This window comes from Gallinula chloropus (genome assembly GCF_964237585.1).
Source record: "Gallinula chloropus genome assembly, chromosome: 8".
Taxonomy (NCBI): Eukaryota; Metazoa; Chordata; class Aves; order Gruiformes; family Rallidae; genus Gallinula; species Gallinula chloropus.
In genome coordinates this window covers 12679567-12704854 of record NC_140093.1, presented here as the reverse complement: position 1 = coordinate 12704854, position 25288 = coordinate 12679567, and the positions used below count along the sequence as shown (strand labels likewise).

The window sequence follows — 25288 nt, the reverse complement described above, 5'->3', positions numbered from 1 at the left end:
GAACCGAGTTCATTTTAGTTCATACCAGTAAGCAGTGCAAAAATAGCTTATTTTGAAATAAAACAACCTCCCCCTGTCAAAGGTCCCCTCTTTCCTCAAAAATGTTTTGCTTGGACAGAACACTGTGTGTGATTTGGAAAGAGGGCATCAGCTCCTCTACTTGCTCCTTTGTTAAATACTCACTTTATGATACAAGAGCTGGTGAGATCCACATACACGTAACATGTTTTTTACTGGTAGTGACCACTTCTGCATCCAAACCCCTGTGTATCTTAAACTGGGCTTGAAAGCTGCTGCCAGGTTAACACTGGGATGGTAACACCACTTAAACCAGGTTTACAAGCCCTTTGCTGTATTTCCAGATGTAACCAAAATGCACTGAAAACCCATCTGGAACAGCCAATTTACTTTGCACTTACCTGTCACCGGTCTGTGAGCAGAGTTCCCTGAATCAATCTACACTCTGAGGAGACATGGGCTTTTACACAGCACATGGGGAGTGCCCTGAAGTTCTGAGGTGTCCCTGAGATTGAATTAAAGCACCAGGATGCTTTTCCTGGGAAGGGAAAAGCTTTGAAGCTTTATGTAAAACTACCTGAGTTTTGTAAAACAGCGAGGAGTGATCATGCAGCTGGGACTTACATTTCTGCAGTTGTATGTTACAAAGGTTTCTGAAAACGACAGGATAAGAGGAAGAAGGGAATAAACATGGAACAAACATGGGTTGGGCACCCACAATCAAAGGTCAACTCAAGTTTAAATTTTTAGCCAGAGCACAGTAAAATGCTGTAGCATTCTGTGCCATTGGATAGCATCTTGGAAGATTTTTCTCCTTCTGTGCCAGAAAACATCTCTTTCAAACTGCTGAAGAGCTCAGTTTCTCTGAACGTTTCCTGCTTGACCTGTTATGTAGCTCAGGTAGCTCAGGACCCACTGATTGTTATTTTAAAAGTCCTGACAAAGTAATACACCAGAGTCCACAAATACAAGAAATCAAATGCTCTCAGGAGCAAGATAATGGACTGGGGGGATGACAAAAGAAAAATCAGTTACAAAGTCCTGTGGACAAAACCTACCAGACCATGTCTCCTAAGACTGAGATCTCATCAAGAACACTGATGTTGAAAACAGAAAAGACTTCACATTCTTTACTGTTTTTCATCAAATAATCCTCAAACAGTTCAAAGTGGGTGCAATTCCCATTATACAGATGGGGAAACTGAGGCACGAGCTGTCAATGCAGTTTTCCCAGCAGTACATCACCCATCAGAGGACTACAGCGTGCACCCACATGCCCTAACCTCAGTCCTCTGCTCTAGCTCACGGACAGAGCTTCCTCCCTGGTAAAAGCTTATCTGCTAAACATGGCACAGCAAATACAAATGTGAATTACGTCACAAAAGGTTGTGTGGGTGCACCAATGTGTTTACACATGGTGCTTGTCACCTCTGTCCCCTCAGTGGGAAAGAAAGCACTTCATACACACAGTCTTGACAAAACCCCAAATCCTCTCCCAAGCACCAGAGTGATGGAAGGAGGGAGCAGCATCACTACCCTTCAGCTAGAGGAAAAAGACCCAGCGATAGAACATACAGAGCGTTAGCATTAGAGTACAGTAAAACACCACAAAGCCCCAGAGCTGAATGGACAGGGAGACAAGACTGGATTCTTCTGAATCTGTCCCCAGGGAAAGAAGAGTCTCAACTGTTCTTTTAACGCTGAGGTTTAGCTGAAGAATGTCAGAAGGGGAACAAAGATTGTCCTGTCCAGAGTGTGTGAGCAGGAAGGGAAAACAGACAGAAAAAAAAGGTCAGTCAGTTAGCCATAGCAACATCCACGAAGCAGTCAGTCATCAGACATCTCAGATATATCCTACATCTTCGAGAAGCGTTATCACAGCTGGTTAATTCTCACAAAGGAATCTGCAAGACTACTGCAAAGAACTCACTTAATGCAAATATTTAGTGTTCAGTGAGGTACAGCTTACACATGTAACAATCCTGGTGGTTAAAAACACAGCGGTTTACACAGGCCTTAATGAAAACCATCTCCAGGGGAAAAGAAGAGGCTATGGGTGTCTGAGAGGCTGTGGGCACTGGGGACTCACCAAAGCTAAGTCTCCACGTGTATCTTATTTAATGAAAACAGTAGGACAAGGGATTATTTATGTGCAACTGTTGCTCGAATGCACTATCCTGCAGAGATATCTGTTACTAATTTGAGTTTAAGTGTTCTGTAACTATTCCCAGTGTGTAACTTCCCCCCCTTTCACACAGGTAACTGCTGTGAATCAGTGAAATCTAGATGTGCCTATCAACTGGTTTCTTCTGGTGCCAGGGCTTTAACTAGCCAAGCCCTACAGAAACAGCTGCTGCAGTGCCTGAAATTGGCATTTTCTAAAAGTAACCTTCCTCTTCGAAGGTATTTCTACACAGATCTATACTTTCAGAAAGCCTTTTATTTCTTTGATTAGAATTTAAATGAAAGGAAATGCCTGCAGGCATCTTTGCAAGGAAACTAAACTAGAGGCTGCCACGCCATTCCTGCACTCAGCTATCTGAGCTTCACATCTCAGCAGATGTAAATTAGACGTGTGAGAGCAACTCACACGTTTCAGGTGGGGGTAATTTCAGTAAGCTTCCCTGGAGACACTCTCCTTGAACTCTTTCATTAAAGCTAGAAATATGAGGGAAACGGGAAGGTCCTGGACAGTAGATGATGCAGATGTAGCAGACTGGGTCTAGGGGGGGCTTTTTCTTCAGTGACTTGTTTGTTTGTAAATGTGGGTCATTTCGGTGATCTGTTCTGCACTGCGATCCCATTAAAATACACCTTCATATCCAAGGGAGCTATAAATAGGAAAGCTGGGATGAACTGAAAAATTTTCCCCCAGATTAAATTATACTGTACAGTTCTGCTGGGAAGAAGAGTCTGAAGTTTCTTAGGGGACCAAAACCATGCAGGATTTCAAAGTATTAACGGTCACTTTCAACTCCTACCACACTGCAATGTGATGCACCACTGAGTCATATGAAATTGCCAGGCAGCAAGATAAACATGCTGTACTACAACACCACTGGCTCAAATGGTTGCAAGTGAAGCTATCCAGTAATGTCAGAAAATACTGCATGAGTGACTTGAGAACATTGCTTTTAGCCAGGAAATCAGTCACTGGGTCTTACTTTTCCCTTTCACAATAAAAAGGAAAGAAAACAGCATCTATAGCAGAAGCACTAATGCTCAGCAGGAAGAGAAACCAAATCAATAAATGCACTAGAAGAAAAATTAAAGGAAAACACTACGTATGAAAACTATTTGCATTCACTATTGGAACAAGACAAAGTGGAAAGGACAGGACAGGATAAAACAGAACTGGGCTCAGATGGACTATTTGATATGTTCCCACTGCCTAGCTCTTCCAAGTTTGAGAAGAGGACAAGGAACAACACTTGTACATATATGGAAAGAATTAGGATCTATGCAAAGGTAGCTACCATCAGAGAAAGGCCAGTAATACTGTGACTTGGTAAGACAGTATAAAGTTGTTCATGTAAGAGAATTATTCTGAAGGAACATGGAAAGCCTGTGGATAACAACACATGCAAAACATCATCTACATTTTATACTACCTTTGAGCTGTCAAAAATCTAATCTTGAAAAAATGTAGTTGTGCTTATAGAAATAACCTGCAGCTCTAAAAGCAGGCTTGAACTGCATCAGCAGTTAATGCACAGCAGTAAGTGAATCAGACCTTTGATAACCTATACTTGACCCCGTTCTGCTCTGGAAGACAATGCAACATAAGTCTGATCTAAGCTGTGAGACATAACTTATACGTGAACCTTTCCAAACTTTTAATTACTTTGTTTTCACCAAGTCTTTCAAAGGAGGTTTTATTTACTGAAGTACCATGCACCTGGAACGTGTCAGGATGGCAGAAATACCTACCTGAGGCACGCCGATCCTCTTGCAGGCTTCCAAGAAGTTCTCCACATTTCGTCTGCATTTCGCCATTGTAAGTTTAGGCTGCAGAGGGGTAAAGAAGGCAGGCATACAGTGTTCTTAACTGGCAGGATTTTAAAAGTTCTCTATTTCTTACTTAAATAAATCTCTTAATAAATCTCTTTGCCAAAAACATACTGCACAAACACAAGCTTGTCTAATTCAAAGCAGGCTCCGTTTCTTTAGAAAAGCAAGCCCAAATTTCAAAGCTATTTTATGAAAAGCTAATTTATGAATGCTGGATTCTTTTTTTAAAAAAAGACAATTCTGTGCTGTGCAATGTTTATATACAAGGTGTTACATAACACTGGCTAACACTTTTCAGTGCCTACAGTCCAGTAATTTTAAAAATGTATTTTGAATGAAACACATGCATGGCTTCCATGCTGTGATTTCAGGGTGATTTCACAATATGAAGCAATCTAGAGTCTGTTCTGGATTAGTACAATAGGAAATGTGTAAATATCAAACCACTTTTCAATTAATAAAAGAAATAAAAGACACGAAGGCTAACTGAAACCAGAAAACAATGGAAGGAAACCGGAATTGAAGCTTGCTGCTTGTAATCCTCTAGTAGATGTGTTTGATGTAGCTGTTTGAATTCCACTCACTGGCATTTTTTCAAGCATTTTTCTACAGCTAACTTTCACACCTCTACACAAACATACTGCCACACAGGCTCTGTCTTGTTTCTATTCTTGAAGCTTATTCTTTGTTAGAGACACAAGCTTTGAACAAGCTAGCCATAGTCTGTGTAGCAGCAGGTAGCGGCCTCTGTGGGTCTAATACTTTTCCATAAGCAGCGGGGTTCCTGCTCCATCCCCTCACTGTGCCGTATTTCCCCGCCAAGAAAGCAAGTTAAAGGCTAGCACTGACTTCTTCCTCCCAAAGGATGAGGGGAATACAAAGATCACATTGTGGCTGAGGAATGACATGATGCCTCTTCTGCTCCTGGAGCCGTGCTGCTAAGGGCTTTCTCTTCCTTGGGGTTTATACGACAAAGCCATGATTTAAGTCCTAACACAGAATATTCAGCAGCAGATAAAGCCAGGCCATTGACAAGATACTCTCAATGACGCAAGTCTTGTGAATAGCAGCTGTATGCCTTTTCTCCTAAGGATTCCACAATCTGCCTAAAACGTCAGCCTGTCCAGTTCAATCGGTCTCAAAATAATGAAGACATCTGCTTGCTCGCATTGACTCCAAGGGAGAGGAACCACAATGATACAGCAGGCAGCCCTGTAAGTGCCAGTTCAAATTCCAACCAACACGAAGGCAGACTCCAACGTGGGGAAAAGCAAACACAACATGCATGCTTCAACAACTTCCCCCAGGAAAAATCTTCAGGTTTTGTTCCTTACTCGCACAATGTGAAGGTGCATACCAAGGAAGCTGCCTCTCCATACTACTTTGAAGTAGCTGACACTAAATATTTTCACTGAAATTTCCGGCTTCCACAAATACAGATTAGGTGAATAATCTGTCATTAGTTCACAGTTCTTGACCTTTCTCTAGTTCTGTCCTTTCCCCAGATGATACTCAGACCATCTCCACTGCTTTCCAGAAAAACAGCAGTTAGGCAGGGTAAAAGAAATAACTTCAGTAATTTTCAGACTTCTCTGTGTGCTTCCTTCCTGCCTTGCTCTGAGCAGTCCCCAGATAGAGCCACTTTTTTCCTGTTATCACAAAGGTATGACTGGATTTGGTTTGTTCCAGGAGATGCTGTTCTCCAAGTAGCTCGGAGTGTGCTCTGCTAGAATTCCTAAGCAAAGGAATTTGTAGTGCTGTGAAGTGGACACAGGAACCAACTCTGTTTCTCTTCCTGTTTTCACTGCCTTTATAGTGGGACCCTAAACCTTGTAGGGAACACTGTATTTTCAGACTACCTGTTTTCTTGAACTTCTCAAACCTTTTGAAATACCCTGTGTTTCAGTTTTCATGCTGAACTGTCTCTTACTTCAGTAGTTTTCCAGGTAACATAGAGAGGACTTGGAAGCATTAACATTTTATTACTATCTGTGCTCGAAGTAACATAATTTAAATGAAACAAACCCAAGCATAGTTTCTTTTAATGCAGCAACAGACCTTCTTTAGACAGAACACACACAAGGGTTTATTTTTCACGTGTGTTCACAGCATTTGTCTGGATGACAGAACTTTTTTTGCTATTTATAAAATACTATCATCATTGTATACTTACAACAGCAGGCGAGGGGACATGAATGCTGGGAACAGACCGGGGACGCACATGGTTTGCTAAATGGCACAGAACAACCCCATCCGTGAGAGCTGCGCCAAGATCACTGGGCAGAGACACTTTCAACCGAGATTCTATGTTCTGTAGAAGAATGAACAAGCAGACACAAAACGTAAGAGCTGGTTTCCCCCACCTGTTTCACCCTGCAGAACACTTTGTAAGAGACAGAAATGCTTCTATGACAACTCAGTCCATCCTGGTGACGCTTCGAGGCACCTTTCTGAGCATCACCAAGGAAAGCTCAGCACACTACTGTGAGCTGTTCAGGGATGAATACTTTTCATTGTACAGCCCAGGGAACTAATGCAACCATTATTAAAAAGTAATTAAAATGAATGGTTGTCAGGGTCTAAGAACAACCAGGGCAATTTCTAACCCTATGTATTCTCAGAGAATGGTTCTGTCAAGGGAAATGAAAATTATTGTCTGTGTGGGTTGGAGGACAACATAGTTACTGAAAGTCATGATAACATCTTTCCCTGTAAAGAAAACCCCAAACTACTTGGCATTAATAGTTTTAAAGAAACAAGGTGGTTACATCGAGGTAGACTATGTCTGTGTAAGGGAATCAATACAGTTTCAATTCAGGCTTTTAATTTTATATGAGTCTATGATTTCAGATATTGTGTAAATCTCACTGAGTTAAGCTGTATCTAAATTTTCTTAAGTATTAAGAAAAAGATTTAAGATGACTTGGGGAGTCAAATAAGAGACAGACTACATACAAAGCATTCTGAGATAACAGAAGAGAGGCTCTGCAAACAGCACCAAGTTTTGTTTTGAGATAACTTTCTCCTTATAGGGAAAGGAGAGCGTCCTTACTTTGAAGTTTACAAAAAGAAGGAACTCACTCTGTCCATCTGGGATGTTTATCACTTTTAAAATCAGCTCTAACAGGTAGGAATCCTTTTTCTTGAGACAGTTCAAGCAATTAATTGAAGCACCTCAAGGAATCCCTTTGTGTTCCCCAGAATCAAATCTGGGGCAAAGCAGAGCATTACCTTAATGCCACGTGGCACTTTCAATATTCACGTGTATCGTCACTGTGTGTGGGCACAAGCCAGCAGTGTGGTGGCCCTGAACAGGCAAAACAAGCGCAAGTACGAGGAATATTTGTGCCTCAGATGTTCTGAACTTAACTGAGGATAAAGCAAGAATCAATAGATAGATCCAGAGCACAGAAGGAAATCACGCTCTCAGCATGACTGGCAGGAATCTCTGCACTCCATCTGCTTTTCTGTGGGCTTTGCAGCAAAAAGGAGTTTTAAAAAAAGAGATTAAAAAGAAGACAATGAGCAACTTCCCATGCAGTTCCTTACAAGTGTGAATGCCAATAAGGAAGAAAGGAAGCGCACATCCGTTCTAAAAGCAGAGATCACCAGACACCAAGAAGCAGGAGTCAGCACAGTGTATTTTACAGAATTTGAAGCTGACTTTATGCACCACAAAAACGAAAGCCAACACCACTGCTTCCATCTGAAAAAAAACACTCAGCCTGTACAATGCTATTCAATTTTGGTCAACTGTCCACCTTATTAGTTCAGTGAAAAAAAGCCCAAAATACGAGGACAGAGTTATCTGGGTGCATGCAATGCCCCCAGATGTCCACGTACAGGCTCCTGTCAGCACTTACCTTCCGTAGCTGCTCTATTAGCTCCAGCTCCTCCTCTCGTTGTTTGGAGTTTTGTCTTACTCTGGGGTCTGCAGGATCGTTAGCAGGAGACAAGGCACGGGTAGGAGATGAAGTAAAAGCTAAAAAAGCAGCATGGAGGAAAGAAAGTCAGTGGTGTGGCTGATTGCTCCTCACTGCTGCACCATACATGTGCCCATAAGGTTCCAGGGTGGGTACAGTGTGCTCCTGTTTACAAATGTTTCTTTCATTTGATTGTTGATCAAGTGAATTATCAACTAATCTAAATGAGACTTTGCATAACGCATTTTCCTTTCTGATTTGAGTCTTTTGGATGATATTCACAGAATGAGGACAAAGTTTTGTCAAATGAAGTATGTTGAAACAGCTCAGTCTTTCTACAGATACTGCAGCGTTGTTATGTGCAACTGTGCAATGCCACGTTTATCAAGCTGCCTTCATCAGCTGTCAGAGGCTTCTCTGGCATTTCCTTGGCATCTTTTTAGTTACAAGCAGAGACCAGGAAGAGCAAGTTTCCACATTTTGACAAATATGACAAAAGAATATCTGACATATCTAAATAAACAATTGCTTGTTCACAAAATATTTAATGCTGTGTGTCTACAAATGCAGCTCTAAAAGCAGCCTGATGATAATGACCTGGAGTAACAGTGCAAAATGTAGGTAACCAGGTGTTTGTATAACGTAGCAAACCCAGCTAGTTTCTGAGCTATATAACCTACCTTTGTTCGCTTCATCCCTGACAGCTGCTCGGAAAAGGAAACTCTCAGGTCGCTGGGAAGGGTTTCTATAGGAAGGCGGGGCTGCATGGCCAGGATATGGAGGGGAAAGGTGGACTAAACAAATGTGGAAAGGCACAGGAAAGGAAAAGGAGGAAGAAGGAAATGGTTAGAGTTTAAATAGGAAATGGGTTCAGCAATGTGGTAATTAAAAAGAACAAACAAAAAAAATTTTAATATAATAATGCCAAAATAAATTACAGCCATGCATGATAAAAGCACAGAGCAGGAAAAAGCACTTCCAAGGACACATGCATGCAAAGCACATTCCACATACCAATTCCAGCAACTGTTCTGACTGTTGCTGAACGCATCTGTGTGCCAAAGCCTGGATGAGGGCCTTAAGCAGCCAAACCCTGTGCTCAGCCTGAGGACACGCTTCACCCCTGCTCTGTTCCCTCTTGTGCTTCTAAGGAGACCCAAGCAACTGGGCGGTTTCTCAAACACAGCAGTGCCACATACAGAGATGGGAACACACACTCCCTTCTCTTGACAGTACAAATGAGCAAGCAGGCATCTTGATCTTGTTTTTCAGAATTTTTTCTTCCTTGCCCTGTTACCTGTCTGAGTGGTAGGTGAGCCGGGTGAGATGGTAGATCTGTCATCACTCTGTGGACAGAAAAAGCAGAAGAGTATAAAAGGTCCTAATCTGGAAAAACTGTGACTACATTTTAGTTTGCTGTGTTTTAAAAAAGGTTCCACCCAATTGTGTTTCAGAAAAAAAGCCAACCCCAAACCAACCAAAACCAAACCAGAAACCTGAAAAAACACCAGTATTTTGTTTCCAAAGTATCATCTCTGCAGAAAGCAACACATTTTTTTCTTTTGCAGAAATTACACAATTGGGTTTTTTTCTGAGGAGAACGAATGATGAAACAGCACTGACTGGGCAATAGGAGCTCTTTGTTCGCTCTTCCTTCCATCCCAAACTTTCAGAATATTCTTTGCAAAGCAGACACAGAAGAACAGATAATTAAATAACACACAGAACTTGCATTACAGCAGCAGCAATAAGGATACAACCTCTGACATCTTTGCTAATGCAAAACTGCTATTTACTGAACTCCCTCATGAAACACATTATGGTTTTACGACACTGCTTACACAGACTAATGATTTCTTGAGATTAATACATCCAGTAGAGCAGCATCCACAGAAGATAAAGAAATACTGTAATCACGTGTAGCAGTAAGCCGGTAAAGAATACAATAAAAGTACTTCTGATGAACTCAACTTGGTCAAGAGAAAAAAAAAATCTTAAAAAGCAACATGAAAGAAAACCAGGAACCCCTCAGAGGACAGAGTAGTTACCATGTTTTGATAGCTTAGGCCTCCTGTAGACACTGCCTAAAGCTAAAGATGAGGTAATATCTACTACAGTTTAATCAGGTAAATTGGACTCATACCCTACCTGAACTTTGGATTAGAAGCTGACAGACTAACACCTGTTAAAACAGATGTGTGGATCCAAGAGGGTTTTTTTTTTTGGCTTTACTGGTGAATGATAATAGCAAGAGATACCTTGACAGGACTGAAGGTAGAGGCATTAGGCAGGGTAGTAGCACAGCTTTCTTGATTCAACCCTGAGAGCGACTGAAGGTAGAAAGAAAGAGAAGGCAGTGGCAGAGTTAGCAAGTGGCTGACAGGTCATGCACAAAGGTGGAGTGTAAGATAAAAAGGAAGAGGTGATCATGATCACATTCTCAGAACAACTCAACAGACAATGGATACATACTTGCTGAACTATAGTGAAAGCCTTCCTACCTTATGGCTAACAAGCTCGGGAGATGTGATGTTTCTTTTATACACAGGACAGTGACCTCTGAAGCAGAACTAAGAGCAGTCAACTGAGGTCACAAGTTCTTACTAACAGCTATGCCATCAGACAAAAGAAAAGTTTACCCTACAACAGTTCATTCTGAGCCATTATTCAAACAAACAGCTTGCTTAGTAGTGTTTCATGAATGTCACACATTTTTAGTAAGCTGTTTTCCTATCAGCTTGGCAAAATCAGAGAAGCCCACTTTTAACAGGCTCAAGAATACACACTTGGTGTCTGCCACAAACACCTAATGCTGATCCTTGTGAATTACACACAAAGTAAATAAGATTCCGTGGGTGGAATCTGGCTCTTGGAAAGGTGTCTCTGAAGATTTACAGTGTTGTCACAAAGTGCAGCCAATTTTTAATTATATCCAGTATCAAAACCAACCAAATAACTAACTTTCCATGCTTCCCAAACAGGAGCTCCAGCATGCCAACCAACCTGTCACTGGCAGCTGGATCCAGAAAGCCAAAGTTCTGTGGCTTATTGAAAGCACAATCAAAATGTTAATGCTTGAGGACTGAATGGCTCAGGAACAAAACTCTACCTTCTGAAACAGCATTGGAATAGCAATGTGACAGCTTAGCAAAGGAGAACCCCACCAAATGACATGTAGAAACTCTACAGGTGTGAATGATACACTTGGGAGAGTTAATACTTTAAACAATTTGCAACTGTTATGCCACTTCAGAACAGTACAGCCAGGAACAACTAGAATGAGAGGTTGTACACAGGACAAGCCTTAAACACGTCTTTAGGCCAAATGCAGACTGAACAGTGAATCCTCAAAGCAGCCTCTTTCCCCACAGCAGTGCAGAGCAAAAACTGTTTCTTTGTTCTTTTCTTTTAAATAGCTTCAAAATATCACCTGACTTAGGCAAAATGTTAGCCAGTGTTTGAGAACAGGAAAATGAAACAGAAGTAGGTTGTCTCTACCATTAACCTAACTGCTTGTTCCTGCATGAAAAGAGCTTGACAACCTTCACACAGACTCCACACAGTCATCACAATCCACATACCCAGCAGTGGGAGAAGGGAGGGGGAACATGGCACACCACAAGGCAGAACAATCACAACAGCAACACACCGCATGCTCTTCACCTGTTTGCGAGTCCCTGGCCTTCTTTTAATGGTATTGGTGTTATTGTCAATCTCAAACACAAAGAGAGGCTCAAAGCCATTCTGTCAGGGACAGCAAGGAAAGAAAGACAGGGAAGAAAGGAAGCAGTGAGAAAGGTAGCCACAATACAAAGGGAACCAGGATCCTGCAATTCAGATTTACAACATTCTACTGCAAGTGCTGCCCGTGGCCTCTAGGTCTTGCACTGAAGTCAGTAGAAATCTCCCTGCGCCAGAAATGACTGTAGATAGAGGGACTGCCAAAGCAAGAGTCCAACCACAACTCTGCACCAACCAAATAAGGATATTTTAAAGGGAATTTGATTATTATGTGTTTGAATACACAAATGCCTATGGTCTGATGCCTATGGTCTGAGAGAAAACTCCATGGTACAAGTTAGCATAATTCAAGTCCTGCTTACTTTAGAATCATAGAATATACTGAGTTGGAAAGGACTCATAAGGATTATCAAGTCCAACTCCTGGCTCCATAATTATTTGTTAACATGGTGATGACTAAAAGCCTTAACTTAAAAGTGCTTCTGAGATCCCATGTGCTCACAGTAATACGATGGCCTTGGGCCACATTTCAGACCACAAGAGGAAAACAAAGCCATGAAGGGAGCACAAGGCACCAATGACACAAAGGTTATGAAAGGAAGAGGTCACACCAGCTGCCTGATGCTTATCAAGGGTTCCTCAGGCTTCATGACAGAGAAATTGAGCAGCAGTTTGAGAAGGTTTTTTCCATATTTGGTATTTTCCATAGTACTCACCTTGTAAGGGACAGTATGGGAGAAAACAAGAAGATATTTGGGGAAAAATGAGATTCATGACCAATCAAGGCTGAAATCATTAGCCAAGTCTGAAGCCTTCATACTATCTCAACAAGCAATTGCAGGTGTAACAAATGGGACTACCCTTGTGGGAACAGCAAGCAGGATATGACTAATACAAAACCTTGGGGTATACAGCACGTTTTCTCAGAGAGGCCAGGGATTATATTTCTTCAGCAATGTTTTAGTCAGTCTGCATATTACAAGTGAACACAAATCCACCACAGCGTGAAGTACTACAGCCAAACTCCACTTCTAATCACAGCCATGTAGAATAAACAACTAAACTGAACTAGTAACATTCACAGAAAGGACAGGCAGTCATTTTGTGAGTTCAAACAGACTGTCCTGAAATTGTTTGCAAACAGAAGTGAACGGTTAGAGTAACCTATGCAATGTGAATTCAGTTTAATTAGTGGTGAAAGACAACAAGGAGATGACCAAACGAAACACTATTTCAGAGAGGAAATTCACAGCTGAGATTTTGGTTTAAGAAAATTTTTGTTAAATCAGTAACAATACCAGAAGAGGAAAGGAGTAAAATAAAAGAAAGCTCACTTGCTTTCCAACTACATATTAGACTTATTCCTTTTTTTTTCCTTACATCTGAGCTGTAAACATTGTTTGGAGGGGGAAAAAAAAGCATTTGCTCAGTTTGGAGAGTTCTGATGTAACGGGGGAAATGCTGAACAAAGGACCTTTTTCCATACCTCTGTAATATTCTCCTGTTTTGTCAAAGTGTTATTCCCACACTGTAAAGCTAGAACAATCAGTGGGAAAATCTAGAAGAACTTCTTTTCTGAATTAACCTATCAGCAGGTTTCCATGTCCAAAATTTTCATAAGGTAAAGTCTACACTACTACATGCAGACTTTATGCAGGGAGGGAAAATGACAGAGGAAACTGTGTAAATGGAAAATGTGTCCTGAAAACTGCCATTAGTGAACAGAATTTTGATATGAAATGACTCTATAATTTGGTGAAGGAGATAAAACCCATCCTCAGAAATTAGACCTAGCTAAATTTCAAATCCCTAAGGACTGGGGAAGTGTCAAACAAATAGCAATAGAATATAAAAAGGTAAAAGTAATTTCAACTCTTACGACAGACTTGGTTTTTTTTGAAGCAAAACAATAAACATTTCCTTGTTGTTGAATAAGGTTTTTGCCATATAAAATACAATTGTGGAAACAAAAATGCTACGAATTCATGAGCTAGCCTGGGCTCACTGTTCCAGTTACAATAATTGCCAGAAACAGCTGCCCTGGCATATGTCATCATTAGACACAGTGTGTATTTCCACTACAAAACAGAGCTGCAGATCATAGTTCAGCAGTTCAGAAAACCCAGTATTTCAGATACTATTATAGTTTAGTGCTGCTGAAAAGAACAAGCAATCAAAAGAAAAATGATTAAAGAAATGATTGCTTTCAAATCTAGTTCAATCTTTCCCTACTAGCCCGTCTGCTTTTTTTGTGAAGGCACAAAGGAATGAAACAGTGATTGAAGCCAGTTTCAAAATGCTGAAAAATTCAAGACATGTAACATAAAATTCTATATATTAGTTTACAAAAGATCACACAGTGAAATAGAAATGGGGTCCTTAAAGGTATCTCTAAAATACATTCCAAAGATTAATTCACTGACAACAGAGTATCAACACTTAACCCAAACCACTGCTCTTTCCTGTTTCTTATTATCTGAATATGAAAGCACATTTTAATATGCTAATTGATTGTGATTTCTCTAAACAGTCACATGCATGATCACAACTAAACGTCTTTAATATCATAGGCTTTCTTTTTCTCCACACAGTGCTAGTCATGTGAAAGCAGGAAAACAAAAAGGTCCAAATAAAGAGACAGTAAATATCTGGACCAACATGTTCTGGAGAGATATTCTGACCAAGAGCACTGCCTAAAGAAAATTTAGGCAAATAATGGAAACACATGAATTAAGAAAATAAATCCCAAGCATGCAGTCATGCAGCAGCAGGCAAATCAAGTATATTTTTCTTTTACAGACATAGATTATGGCATTAATTATATTCTTTAATTATGCTACATCACTAAGATGCCACAAAGGAAGAAATAGCATAAAACATGAAGTGCATAAATGGTTTTATTTTTTCTAAGTGTTCAAAATAGATTTTTTTAAGAGCTCTTCATCGATGAACAGTAACAAGGCATGAGGAGTATTTCATGGTTTGCAGCATTCTAACGTAGAGCAGTTTTTCCCTGTTCTATGATACAGTTACCATAATCCTAAGTATTTCTAACCACCATGTGCAGGATGCAGACAAATTAAAGTGGGAGGCTGTACTTAAAGCATTGAAATTGCTTACTTGACATTGAAGAACACATCAATTTGAAAGTAAGCTAAATGAAGAAGATTGAACCAGAACAACTAGAGGTGAATTTTTAATTTTAGAAGCTGTTCTTTACTGTCAGCAATTTTCTCCTGCTCTCAGTAAAAGACAAGCTTTAATAATTTTTTGGAAGCCCCACTGTATCATTAATAAATGGCTGCCAGTACAACTATCATATTCATGCTACAGAAGCTCATAGCTAAGCTACTTTTCAAAGATGATCTTCATGTTTTATGCTATTTAGATTAGCTCTAATATAGTTGGACTAATCTGTGACAATCATAACGTTGTTATTTCTATGCTCTAGAATCTGCCACATAAAAAGGCCATTACGTGCAGGGTCTTACCACTAACAAGGCACTATCATCAGTATGCTGAGACCTTCTGGATGGAAAGGGACACTGGGAGGTGGGAGAGATGGAGTAATGTCAGAAACACACAGAATGGCAGAAACACACAGAATGGAACAGGTAGTGCTTGTTTGTAGCATTTTGAGGCGTTAAAAAAATAATCCATGAAGTATACATAACTGTGCAGGAATATACAGCCATATGACCCATGAACTATAGTGTATTCGTATTACTTAAGGAATCAATTATTCTGCTTTCTGTGTTGTCTCAAGCAAGCACAGACAGCTATGTATTCACAGTTCTTATTCCAGTAGAACAAAGGACCCTTTAAAAGAATAAATTAAGAACAGAAGAACATTAAGAAGGAGAAAAACCTATTTCAATTACCTCTTATTTCACTAATTTCCTAACAAAAAAAAAAGATATTTGAAAAATGCTGCTAAAGAACCATTTATATTCATTACATTATTAAAAGTTTTGATCTGATTAACACTGCCAAGTGAATTATCTTCCCCTGGAGGGAAGCGGGATAGCAAGCAGAAATCTGATGCAGAGACTGAACAGATGTCATTGGCTCAGCTCTGCACCTTATGTGACTTTTGTTCTCTACTGTGTTACTGGTTTTTGATTCTAAAATTACAGTAAAATAAAAATAAAAGTAGAATAAAATTAAAAAAAACATTTATTTCTTTTTCTGACAGGCCTCAAAATTCTAACACTTAATCTTTCTGGGATAACTGGTGATGAGAAACTGGGAGAAAACTGGTCAGTGAAGGGTAACTGCAACACAATAACCAGTCTGACTACTCCCATTAGAAAGTTAACTGTGCTGCTCCCAAGGAGCATCTTAAAGTGGAACATGAAACGTGTGTTCTGAACATAGAAAGCGTACATGAAACAACAAAACAAGCACACACAGACAGGCAATCTAACACAGAGGGAAATATTAGACTAATCCCATAAGCAAAAAAAAAATCTAAAACCCAACCCAAAGCTGTTTATTAAGTGTGAAAAAAATTATGCTGTAAGTCTTGAAGAGCCCTCCAGTATCAGGAAAGTATCTCTGATGGAGAGCGCTAAGAATTCAGGTGCTGACATCTCAAGTAGTACTCTTATTGGATTCTTACCTCACTATCCAGGGGACTTTGCTTCTGAGGACTTAAAGCTGCTTTTTGCTACAGAGAAAAAGGAAAGACCAATTTAAACTAACATGACAGAGAAACAAAAGCTCAGAACAAACCAGCATAATTTTAGAAGCATTTTAAAATACAAGACATCTTAGTTCTTTTAATAAAACATGTATTGGGGAAATTTTAAGTTTCCACTGAGCTGAAACTTCACTCATTGATATTATTAGTAAAAAACCCAGCCTCTATTCCATATGAAAACAGAGGAAAAAAAATGGTTTTGCATAAAAATATAACCCAAGGGAGGAATTTAATTGCTGAGAACAAAGTGCTCATGAATAACAAAGGCAACAGAATTTAAAAAAACCACCAAACCAACACCACAAAACCCACATAAAAATGAAAACCCCAAAAGGCTCATCAATGAATAAAATGCATCCTAAATATCTAAAGTCTTTAACTGAAAGACTGAACTGAATCTTTAATAAAAGCAGCTTTTCTACAAAAATATTGGCAGGGGCTTGAGATTAGTTGGTGCTAATGAAAAGCCTAGTTTCAGGCAGCTTTTTCTAAACTAACTTTATACGCCATATAAATGCAATAAACCATTATTCTCCTCTCTGCAGAGATTTGAGTAGGTCACCAGAGACATCATCAGTAAAATAAATTTAAGTCAACTAGCATATAATTTTTTCGCATATTAAGCAGCAGACTACTTCATATTGACTGCAGAAAAAGAGAAAGTGAAGACACTGAGTCCATGGAGTGTGTGATATACCACAAATTTGCACCCATGCTTTACCTGGTGGTAATATTTATACATCAAAAAATACCAAAATAGATCAGGCAACATTATCTTCTTGTGTGTACAGCTGGTTTCTTCTCTGCCAAATTTGTCTTAAAAATTAAATTGCCTCTATGCCTTCCCAAATAAAGACCCTTTCTTTCTTATACCAATCCCATCCCATCTATGCAAATGAAAAACTGAGAGAATGAGGCAGACTACGTAAAACCAGAATTCTTTGCAACCACCCTATTTTGGGTAAACCTCTTCCATCTTCTTCTTCAGTTCTAGTTTTGTCTGTGTCAAGCTGCAGCACCAACAGTGAATGGAATTAAATGCTACTTAAATGCTGGGACCTGATGAGATGCACCTGTGGCTCCTGAGGGAACCAGTGGATGAAGTTGCTATGCCACTCTCCATCCTATTTGAGAAGTCACAGCAGGCCACTAAAGTTTCCACTGACTGAAAAAGGGGAAACATAACCCCATTTTTTAGAAGAGAAAAAAGGAAGATTCCCAGGAACTACAGGCCAGTCAGTCTCACCTTTATGCCCTGCAAGATCATAGAGCAGATCATCCCGGAAACTACACTCAGACACATGGAAAATGAGGCGATTGATGATAACCAATATGGCTTCACTTAGGGCAAACTGTGCCTAACGAACTTGTTGGCCATCTGCGACAGGGTTAGAGTGTCAGTGTGTAAGGGAAGTGCAGTGGACATGAAACTAGATGATCTTTAAGGTCCCTTCCAACCCAAACCATTTTATTGTTCTATTTCTCCATTTTCTTTATAAAAAGTGCTGTGCATGCCCAAGAGTGCACTAGACCAGTATTAACAATCTTGGCAATTAATTTTCATTAAGGGATTCAGAAAATATAGAGTACCAAGTAGGTACTAAAAGGGGGTACCTTCACAAAGTCAAGCACAGCCTCTCTCTGGATCTGTTTTGTTCTCATCCTCTCCTCCTCGTACTGAAGCGCTGCTAGCTGGGCCTCTCGACGGGTACGCTCTATGTGCCTGCGATGCAGCTCAGCATCTGTATTAGGCACCTGGAGAAAAACAGGGCATCAGGCTGTAAAGACAGAGCTACAGGGGGTGAAACAGATGGCTCGTGGAGGAACAGCCACCTTATGGCTAACCTAAGTTTGGTTTTGCACCGAGCTCAATTCAAAAGTTCAAAATACTACAGTTCAATGTGTTACCTGACTGTGGTGACTTGATAGAGAGAGAAAGTAAGGTGAATCAGCTGGAGGTCTGGCAAATGGAAAAACAGAGAGTAAGCATACTTTTTATCTTAAATATAAACAAATTTTCATACTTGAGTTGTCAGTGGCACAAGTATCTCATGAAATCAGAAGAGTAACTGCTTTGTAAGCAAAGCTGTTAAACCAACTGCTGTGGTAACAATTTTACTCATTCTGCATGACAGATTTTGAGCAATCATTTCTCTCCTGAATTGTGATTTTTTTTTTTTTTACAGCTCAATATGTACCAGTGCAATTAAACATTTGGCCTATTACACTGAGGTATCTAGTACTTTATGCCCATTCTCTAAGAGCTGGTTAAATAACCAATCCAGGAACTTTTCAGGTGATCTTCATTTAGAGGTGCAACTGGCTACTATGGTTATTTGAGGGTGAGGGGTAGGAATAGTAAATCAGCAGAAACTATGTTTCTTTTCCCTACCTCTCTGTCCTGTCCACATAACTCCTTAGTACTTGGTGATGCTCTCTGTCCTGCATCAAATTTAGAGTTTCAGGTCTTCGTAATTCATCAGTATCCCTGTGGGTAAACACCAGATGGAAGGGGGATTGGCCACTGATGCATATAAACTACTGTCAGATGAATTCTTCTGTAGATTACAGATGGTTTTCTAAGAGCAATTGCCTAGACAATTAACTTCAGATAACCACAAAGGTGAAATTTAGGGTGATTGAAGAAATACTGTTGTGATACCAAGTCAGATCACAACTGCTGTAGTTCAAAATCATTACAAAATCCAACAGGATGGACTGTCTCTCTTAAGACTATGTTCCAGTTATCATGGCCCTTATTCTGCTCTGGAAAGAACAGAATTATTTTTAAACATTTGCATCAGCCGATACTTTCAGAACAAATCTGCTCACTTCACCAATCAAGTGATGACTTTCTGTCAGTGAAATAAGCCATTAAAGTCACAAGGCAAACAATAACCTATTTGTCTCTCAACCATCATATCAACAAAACATGAGAATGTTGCCAGTTCTTCTCCAGAAGGTAGCTGCTAGCACTGAAACAATTCCCAAGGTCTACAGCCTACAGCATGTTCCCTGCCATGCTGCTTCCTAGAAAGAAAGTAGATGGAAATTGAGTAGCTTACTCTTGACAGCCTAGACTCTGCAACCTTCAGTCCCAAGGCAGCTATGGAACAGAGACCTGCTTACCAATGCATTTCCAAATAACATCACTCATACTGCCTGCGTGTAGGCTTCTTACCTATTCTGCATGGAGAAGCTTAAGAGATGTGAAGACCCATACACTCCAGGTCTCCTGTTACTTAAATTAGCACTGGTGCACATAAATCTATTGCTGTGCTGCTGTGAACACACAGGACTGGGTTCAACTGAGTGCCAAGAAGCGTACTGAAACTAGAGCACACGCTGCTTTGCTGCTTCAGGAATGCACCACAGTCTGTCCAGGGGCACAAACTCTATTTACTGAATTGAATCAACCAATGTAAGTACTCTTGAGATGAAGTCTGCGTTACATCCAGCTCTAAGGGTTTTAACGGCTCCAGCATGCTGAAGCACAAGCCCAGGCTGCCTGCCAAGGCGTTTGCACAGAACTGTTGTGGAAGCAGTTTACAGCTTGTGGTTGCCACAAATGAAACATTTGACTAAAATGTAAAAAAATTACTCATTGTCACATGGCCATTTTTCCACAATTCTCAAGGCAACAACAACAACATGACCTTTTTAGTGAATTTGACTGCTGCAGCATAATATAAGCTACAATTCATTTAGATCATTAACTCTGCATCAAGATCCACTGCCACCCTTAAGTTAAATTTTGAGAACACATTGGATGCCCCAGAAGAACAGTTTCCTTTACCATTAAAACCTGCCTATGTAAACAGCAGCTCCCTCTTTCTAACTAGCTTTGCTTGTCATGGAACCCACTGTTTGTGAAGTATAACCATTTCCATGTTCACCACAAATGTTCAAATAGAAAAATAAACAAACAAACTAAAAATCAGTCATTCAAACCAAGAGCACTCTATCTGGGGAGAACACATCAGTCTGCTGTATTATTTTATACCTTACCCGTAGACACTACAGGATAAAGAATGCTGATATAGGCTGAAGGATTTATCCTCCTTTATATCAGCAGAGCTGCTGTACCTGCCCACTGGTTGCACTTGCAATTAAAATATTGCAGTATATCTGGGAAAATTTACACAATATTCTTAATCAATTTTCTCTTCCAATACCATTTTAGAATGCCATTAAAAATTAATTTCTATCGCCAGTGTAAGTAATGATGTACAGCTAACAGTTGTCTTAATTTTTTACCACACTTAGTACAATTGAACTGTTTTGCTGCCAAGTCACAGAATCACAGAATTGTAGGGGTTGGAAGGGACCTCGAGAGATCATCAGGTCCAACCTCCCTGCCAGAGCAGGCACATTCCCTTTCGCTCCACAGAATACTGAAATGCTTCAATGCCATATCAAAAGTTCTATCAATTCTGACTTTATTTCCACTGTCAAGAAGCTATGCATTTGCTTGTCTTCTGTTCTTTTAATTAAACACTGAAAATCTCTTCTCAAACCTAACCACCTCATTTATATCCTGGACAACTCTGACCCACATTTTACAGATACACATTCCCTCCCATAAGCCAAGCAATCATTACAGAGTACGGACAGAATTCAAAAAGCCTACTTCATTGAACTAAACATCCTGTTTTCAGCACTGACTCTCATCCCATCCCTTCTTCCCTGACGTAAGCTCATGACCATGGCACAGAAAAGCACATTTTGAATTAAACTAAATCCCGGAAGTACTACAGCTATGAAGAGTCAACCAAGAACATGACCTCACAGCACACCAGATACCCCACAGAAACTCTCATTACACTTCCCTAAACCTGCAGTACACTCTGCTTATCCCTTCTGTCCTTTATGTAATATAGCTTAAGTCAAGTACTTAATCAAAGCACAAATTAAATCGTGGAAAGCAGGCATTATATCAGTTTAAGAGTATACACTTTGATTTGGCAGATTGCTCCAACCAACAGATTTAAAGCCAAGCACTGGCCTAGAACAGACGAGCCTTCTGGTCACTGCCATTACTGGAATGCAAATTCCTAATGTGGAGCAATAACTTCTAAATGAAGTGCCATGCACATTCCTGGTGCAGCAATGGAAAGCAATAAAATTTTCTGAACACATTCAGTAAAGGTGCACTCTTGCATGCATCAGGAAATTTTGGATAAAGTTACTGTTACCACACATTCTTACCTGTTTTGATGTAAGTGTCGTCTTGTATCCTCTGTTCTCTGAAATTCTCGGACAGACACAGGCTTTACTGGTGAACTCTAAGCAAAGTAACACAGAAGATTGTCAGCAACGTGCTCAGAATACTACACATTCATGTCAAAGAATCTGTACAACAACATTTGTAACTACAGATATTTGGAAACTCGACAAAGAACCACAAGACACAACTCAGGGTTGCTCATTTCCATCTAGGAAACCTCACTTTTTATGTCCTGAGATTTAAATAATTTATTTTCAAGATTAAATATGCCTACGGATAAATTTAAGAGTTTAAAAACCTCCATTATCAAGAATCACACAGAGAAATAAAAGTGGGCTAAAAATAATTGATCTTTATGCATGTCAGCCACAAAGATTTTCTCAGACAGGTTATTCATGTAGTCTGTTTCTATAGGTTTGATTTCTGAGGACCAGTCTCCAAAAGCATACCACCTCAATGACAGTTTTCCCCCCAGTGTTCACAGCAGTGGCTGCTACAACTGGAACACAGGCTTCTTCCACTTCTGGCAAGTCACGCTATTGCAAAGCAACCCAAGTGAATTTTATTGAGTGCCCACTAATCCTCACACAGCTCGAAAGCGATCACATGATGTGAGCTAAAGAAAAGTGACAGTCACTTTACTGGAATCATTGCTCGTCCTTGTCTGTGCCAGGACACCATTTGGATATAATAACCAATCAATAAAAGCAGCTTCTGTTTGTGTATCATAAAGGCTAATCACAGATATGTGAAAACAAACCACTTCCATATGTTGGAGGGAAAAGGGTGCACATACCCTGACTCTCAGGAGTTACGCTGCAGTTACTGAGATCTCTGAAATGCAGCATTACAGTGCAAGAATTACATGCCAGCTCAAACAGAAAGAAAACCAAAGACAAACACGAGAAAATACTGTTTAGACAGATGATGACACACACTAACTTGCCCTTTTTTTCTTTTTTCTGTAAAAGGAAACAAGGCAGTGTCCACAGTCACTCACACCTATTTGTAAAGGCTGTCCTGAGAGCTTTCTAACCTGTCTAGTTGTTCATTTAACTGCATGCTTTTACCAGCAGAACAGTTTCACCTGAAACTACAGATGGAAGGTTTTGCTCATAAAGGTGATTACATATGTCTCCAACTCTGTAACTGTGGGTTCAGAGCCTTGCTCAACAGTAAGCAAGAAGTTGTTCTCTGCAAGAAGTAGGCTTCCTGTAAGCTAGTATAAACTTAAATTGGTGCTCAAGACATCGACTTTACTTGCAAATAACCATAATCACTGCTGTACTCAACCTTTATGCTGATTACAATCATCTTTTTTTCCTTGAGAGCGCCAGTATTTATTCAGTGCTACCAAGTAAATGTTAATAACTTTCTATATCACTAATTACCAGTTGAAAGCACCCACTTCAGTATGTTTGGAAGACAGCACTTATTTGGAAAAACCATTTACTTCACTAGCTGACAAGAACCCACATGACAGGAAAAATAGCGTGGCTGCTTTAGACTTGCTCCACAAATCCCAGAGGCCACTCAGGAGCAGCTTAACACTCCAGCTCTGACCCTCCAACAAAGCACAACACTGCTCTTTCTCCAGATCAGACCTAATGTTTTAGGGCTTTTGTTTTAAAATAGTAATTAAAAACAACACACACACACACACCACTTCTAAGAAAGAAGCATTAATGCCATCACAAAGGTTTTCCTGGGGTGTATGAATTTAATTTAAGTAAAAGCACCACCTCGTTAGAGATTCTCCGCTGGTCAATATATGCCATGAATTGTGAGCTGAGGCTGTCTGGGTCCATGCACTTGGGTTGCCTCACCTCTTCCTCCTCCTCTTCTGTAGCACAGCTATCAATATAGTCAATCTGATCAAGATCATGTTCCACTTGACACACATATACAAAAGGAAACAACATAATTAGATAACCAACAGCAGAGGAAAAACTCAACCAAAAAGCAATGTCAGGAACTAAGGCTCTACTGTTTTTTCTTCAGTCTGGGAAAGCTCAGCCTAAAAGCTCTTTGATTTTACCAGGTTCACTAACATCTATTAAACATCAAATTTTGAAATAATGATCAATTAATGGTTTTTAAAAAGCAATGAGAAACATATCATGCTCATAGTTTTTAAATGCTGTCCATGGATACTTTCACAGTGACTGGGAAAGTAAACTAAATACAGTGGGGATTGTTCAACAGCTAAAACCATCAAAATATATCAATTCACATTCAGACTGTTCAAAAAATCTGTGGACATTTTTAATCATTTCTCCTGCTTCTAATTCATCCCTTCAAGCAAATGAGAATGGATATGACAGATACTTTTACTACTTCCACTACAACAATGAAGCAGAAGACAGCATGTCCAAGCTGTCTGGGTGCAAATACAATGAGTAAAAAGTGTATGTGGAAATTATGAGGGACAGTACAGAAAGCAACAAAATCCTTCTAAAGCAATACAGAATCGTAAGAGATTTAATCTTACAATAGGAATGAAAAAAGAAATTAGGAACCACTGAATTGAGAGCAAAAAACAGCCTGGTTTGCCTACTATTGATTTTCCCTTATGGGGGTGATATTATATAGGGCAATTTCTTTACTTGTCACTGCTTTTACACATTCTGCCCAGGGACTCAGAGCCATGACATTGAGCAACCTACCCTGGTAAAAACCCACTGTGCTGACGATGCAGGGAAAAGCATAAGCTCCCTTTCTGAGCTCTAGAACCTTCTTTTCCCTAACTCTCCCCAAACTTGCTCCAGACTCTCCTGCAGACATTCTTTTTCTACTCCCCCACCCCTTTCCTGCTTGACTAAAACAGACTTCTCTTTGCCTCACCACACAATCTAGCAACTGTTACTGCCAAAGCCACCTCCGCTGCTACTACAACCATCCAAAACAGCATTCCTATATACTTTGGCTTCACTAAATTGCCAGCTCAGTTTCAAATCCTAAAAAACCCTGCCCCTCAGCAAAACAAATCAAACCAAACCAATCCCCCCCTTCTTTCTAGCTTTGCTTATTAAAGATTAGTAACAATAATATAGTAGAGGGTAAATGACACAGTATCTGTGTTAGGAACACATACTTGGAAAGGATCTCCTGGATCACAGACAGCCACAGGCTATATGGCTCATGCCCATCAAACACTCCTACTCATGAACTGACCGTGCTCTATCTTAAAATACTAGTGAGGTATTTTGAAATCCCTGGTGTTCAAAACTCAAAGAACAAAATGAAGTTAGTCTTAGAAGTGGAGCTGGCAGCACTACCTGTCATTAAGGCTGCCCACAGCTTCCCATAACACCATGTCTTCAATTCTTCTAACTTTGCCAGAATTAAACTGTTTGAACTGATTTTTGTCGTCTGTTAATGTGTAAAAGAGCATGAGTCAACTATAAAGGTTCAGATATTTCTAGAAGATGGCAAAAGAACAGAAAACATTGGCACAGAGAAGAGTAAGACCAAGAAAAGTTGACAAAGACAGGTGTGAGGAGGGAAGAAGGAAAAAGAAGTGGGAGTCAGGCTCAGGATACTAAAACTATCAGGGAATAGTGACACCCTGGGAATATGAACTGGAACCATTAAGGAAACAGAAAACAGAGCAGCTGATGAAGAACAATTAATCAAAGTGGAAGGGGATGAGATTTAACAGTCAGT

The 25288-nt window shown here is 39.9% G+C and overlaps 1 protein-coding gene across 1 annotated transcript in view; it reads right to left on the bottom strand.

Moving 5' to 3' along the window:
- Positions 1 to 1561: 1561 nt before the first annotated feature.
- Positions 1562 to 25288, bottom strand: part of LRCH3 (leucine rich repeats and calponin homology domain containing 3) — a gene marked incomplete at both ends in the record, with an annotated part of 60546 nt that continues 36819 nt past the window's right edge. The window contains 15 exon segments of the mRNA XM_084267443.1: positions 1562 to 1762; positions 3949 to 4026; positions 6203 to 6340; positions 7893 to 8011; positions 8633 to 8746; positions 9250 to 9298; positions 10211 to 10282; positions 11616 to 11696; positions 15185 to 15238; positions 16315 to 16362; positions 18010 to 18150; positions 18304 to 18355; positions 18788 to 18883; positions 21604 to 21680; positions 23365 to 23513. Of these exon segments, the coding sequence (XP_084123569.1) occupies positions 1562 to 1762; positions 3949 to 4026; positions 6203 to 6340; positions 7893 to 8011; positions 8633 to 8746; positions 9250 to 9298; positions 10211 to 10282; positions 11616 to 11696; positions 15185 to 15238; positions 16315 to 16362; positions 18010 to 18150; positions 18304 to 18355; positions 18788 to 18883; positions 21604 to 21680; positions 23365 to 23513 (1469 nt within the window).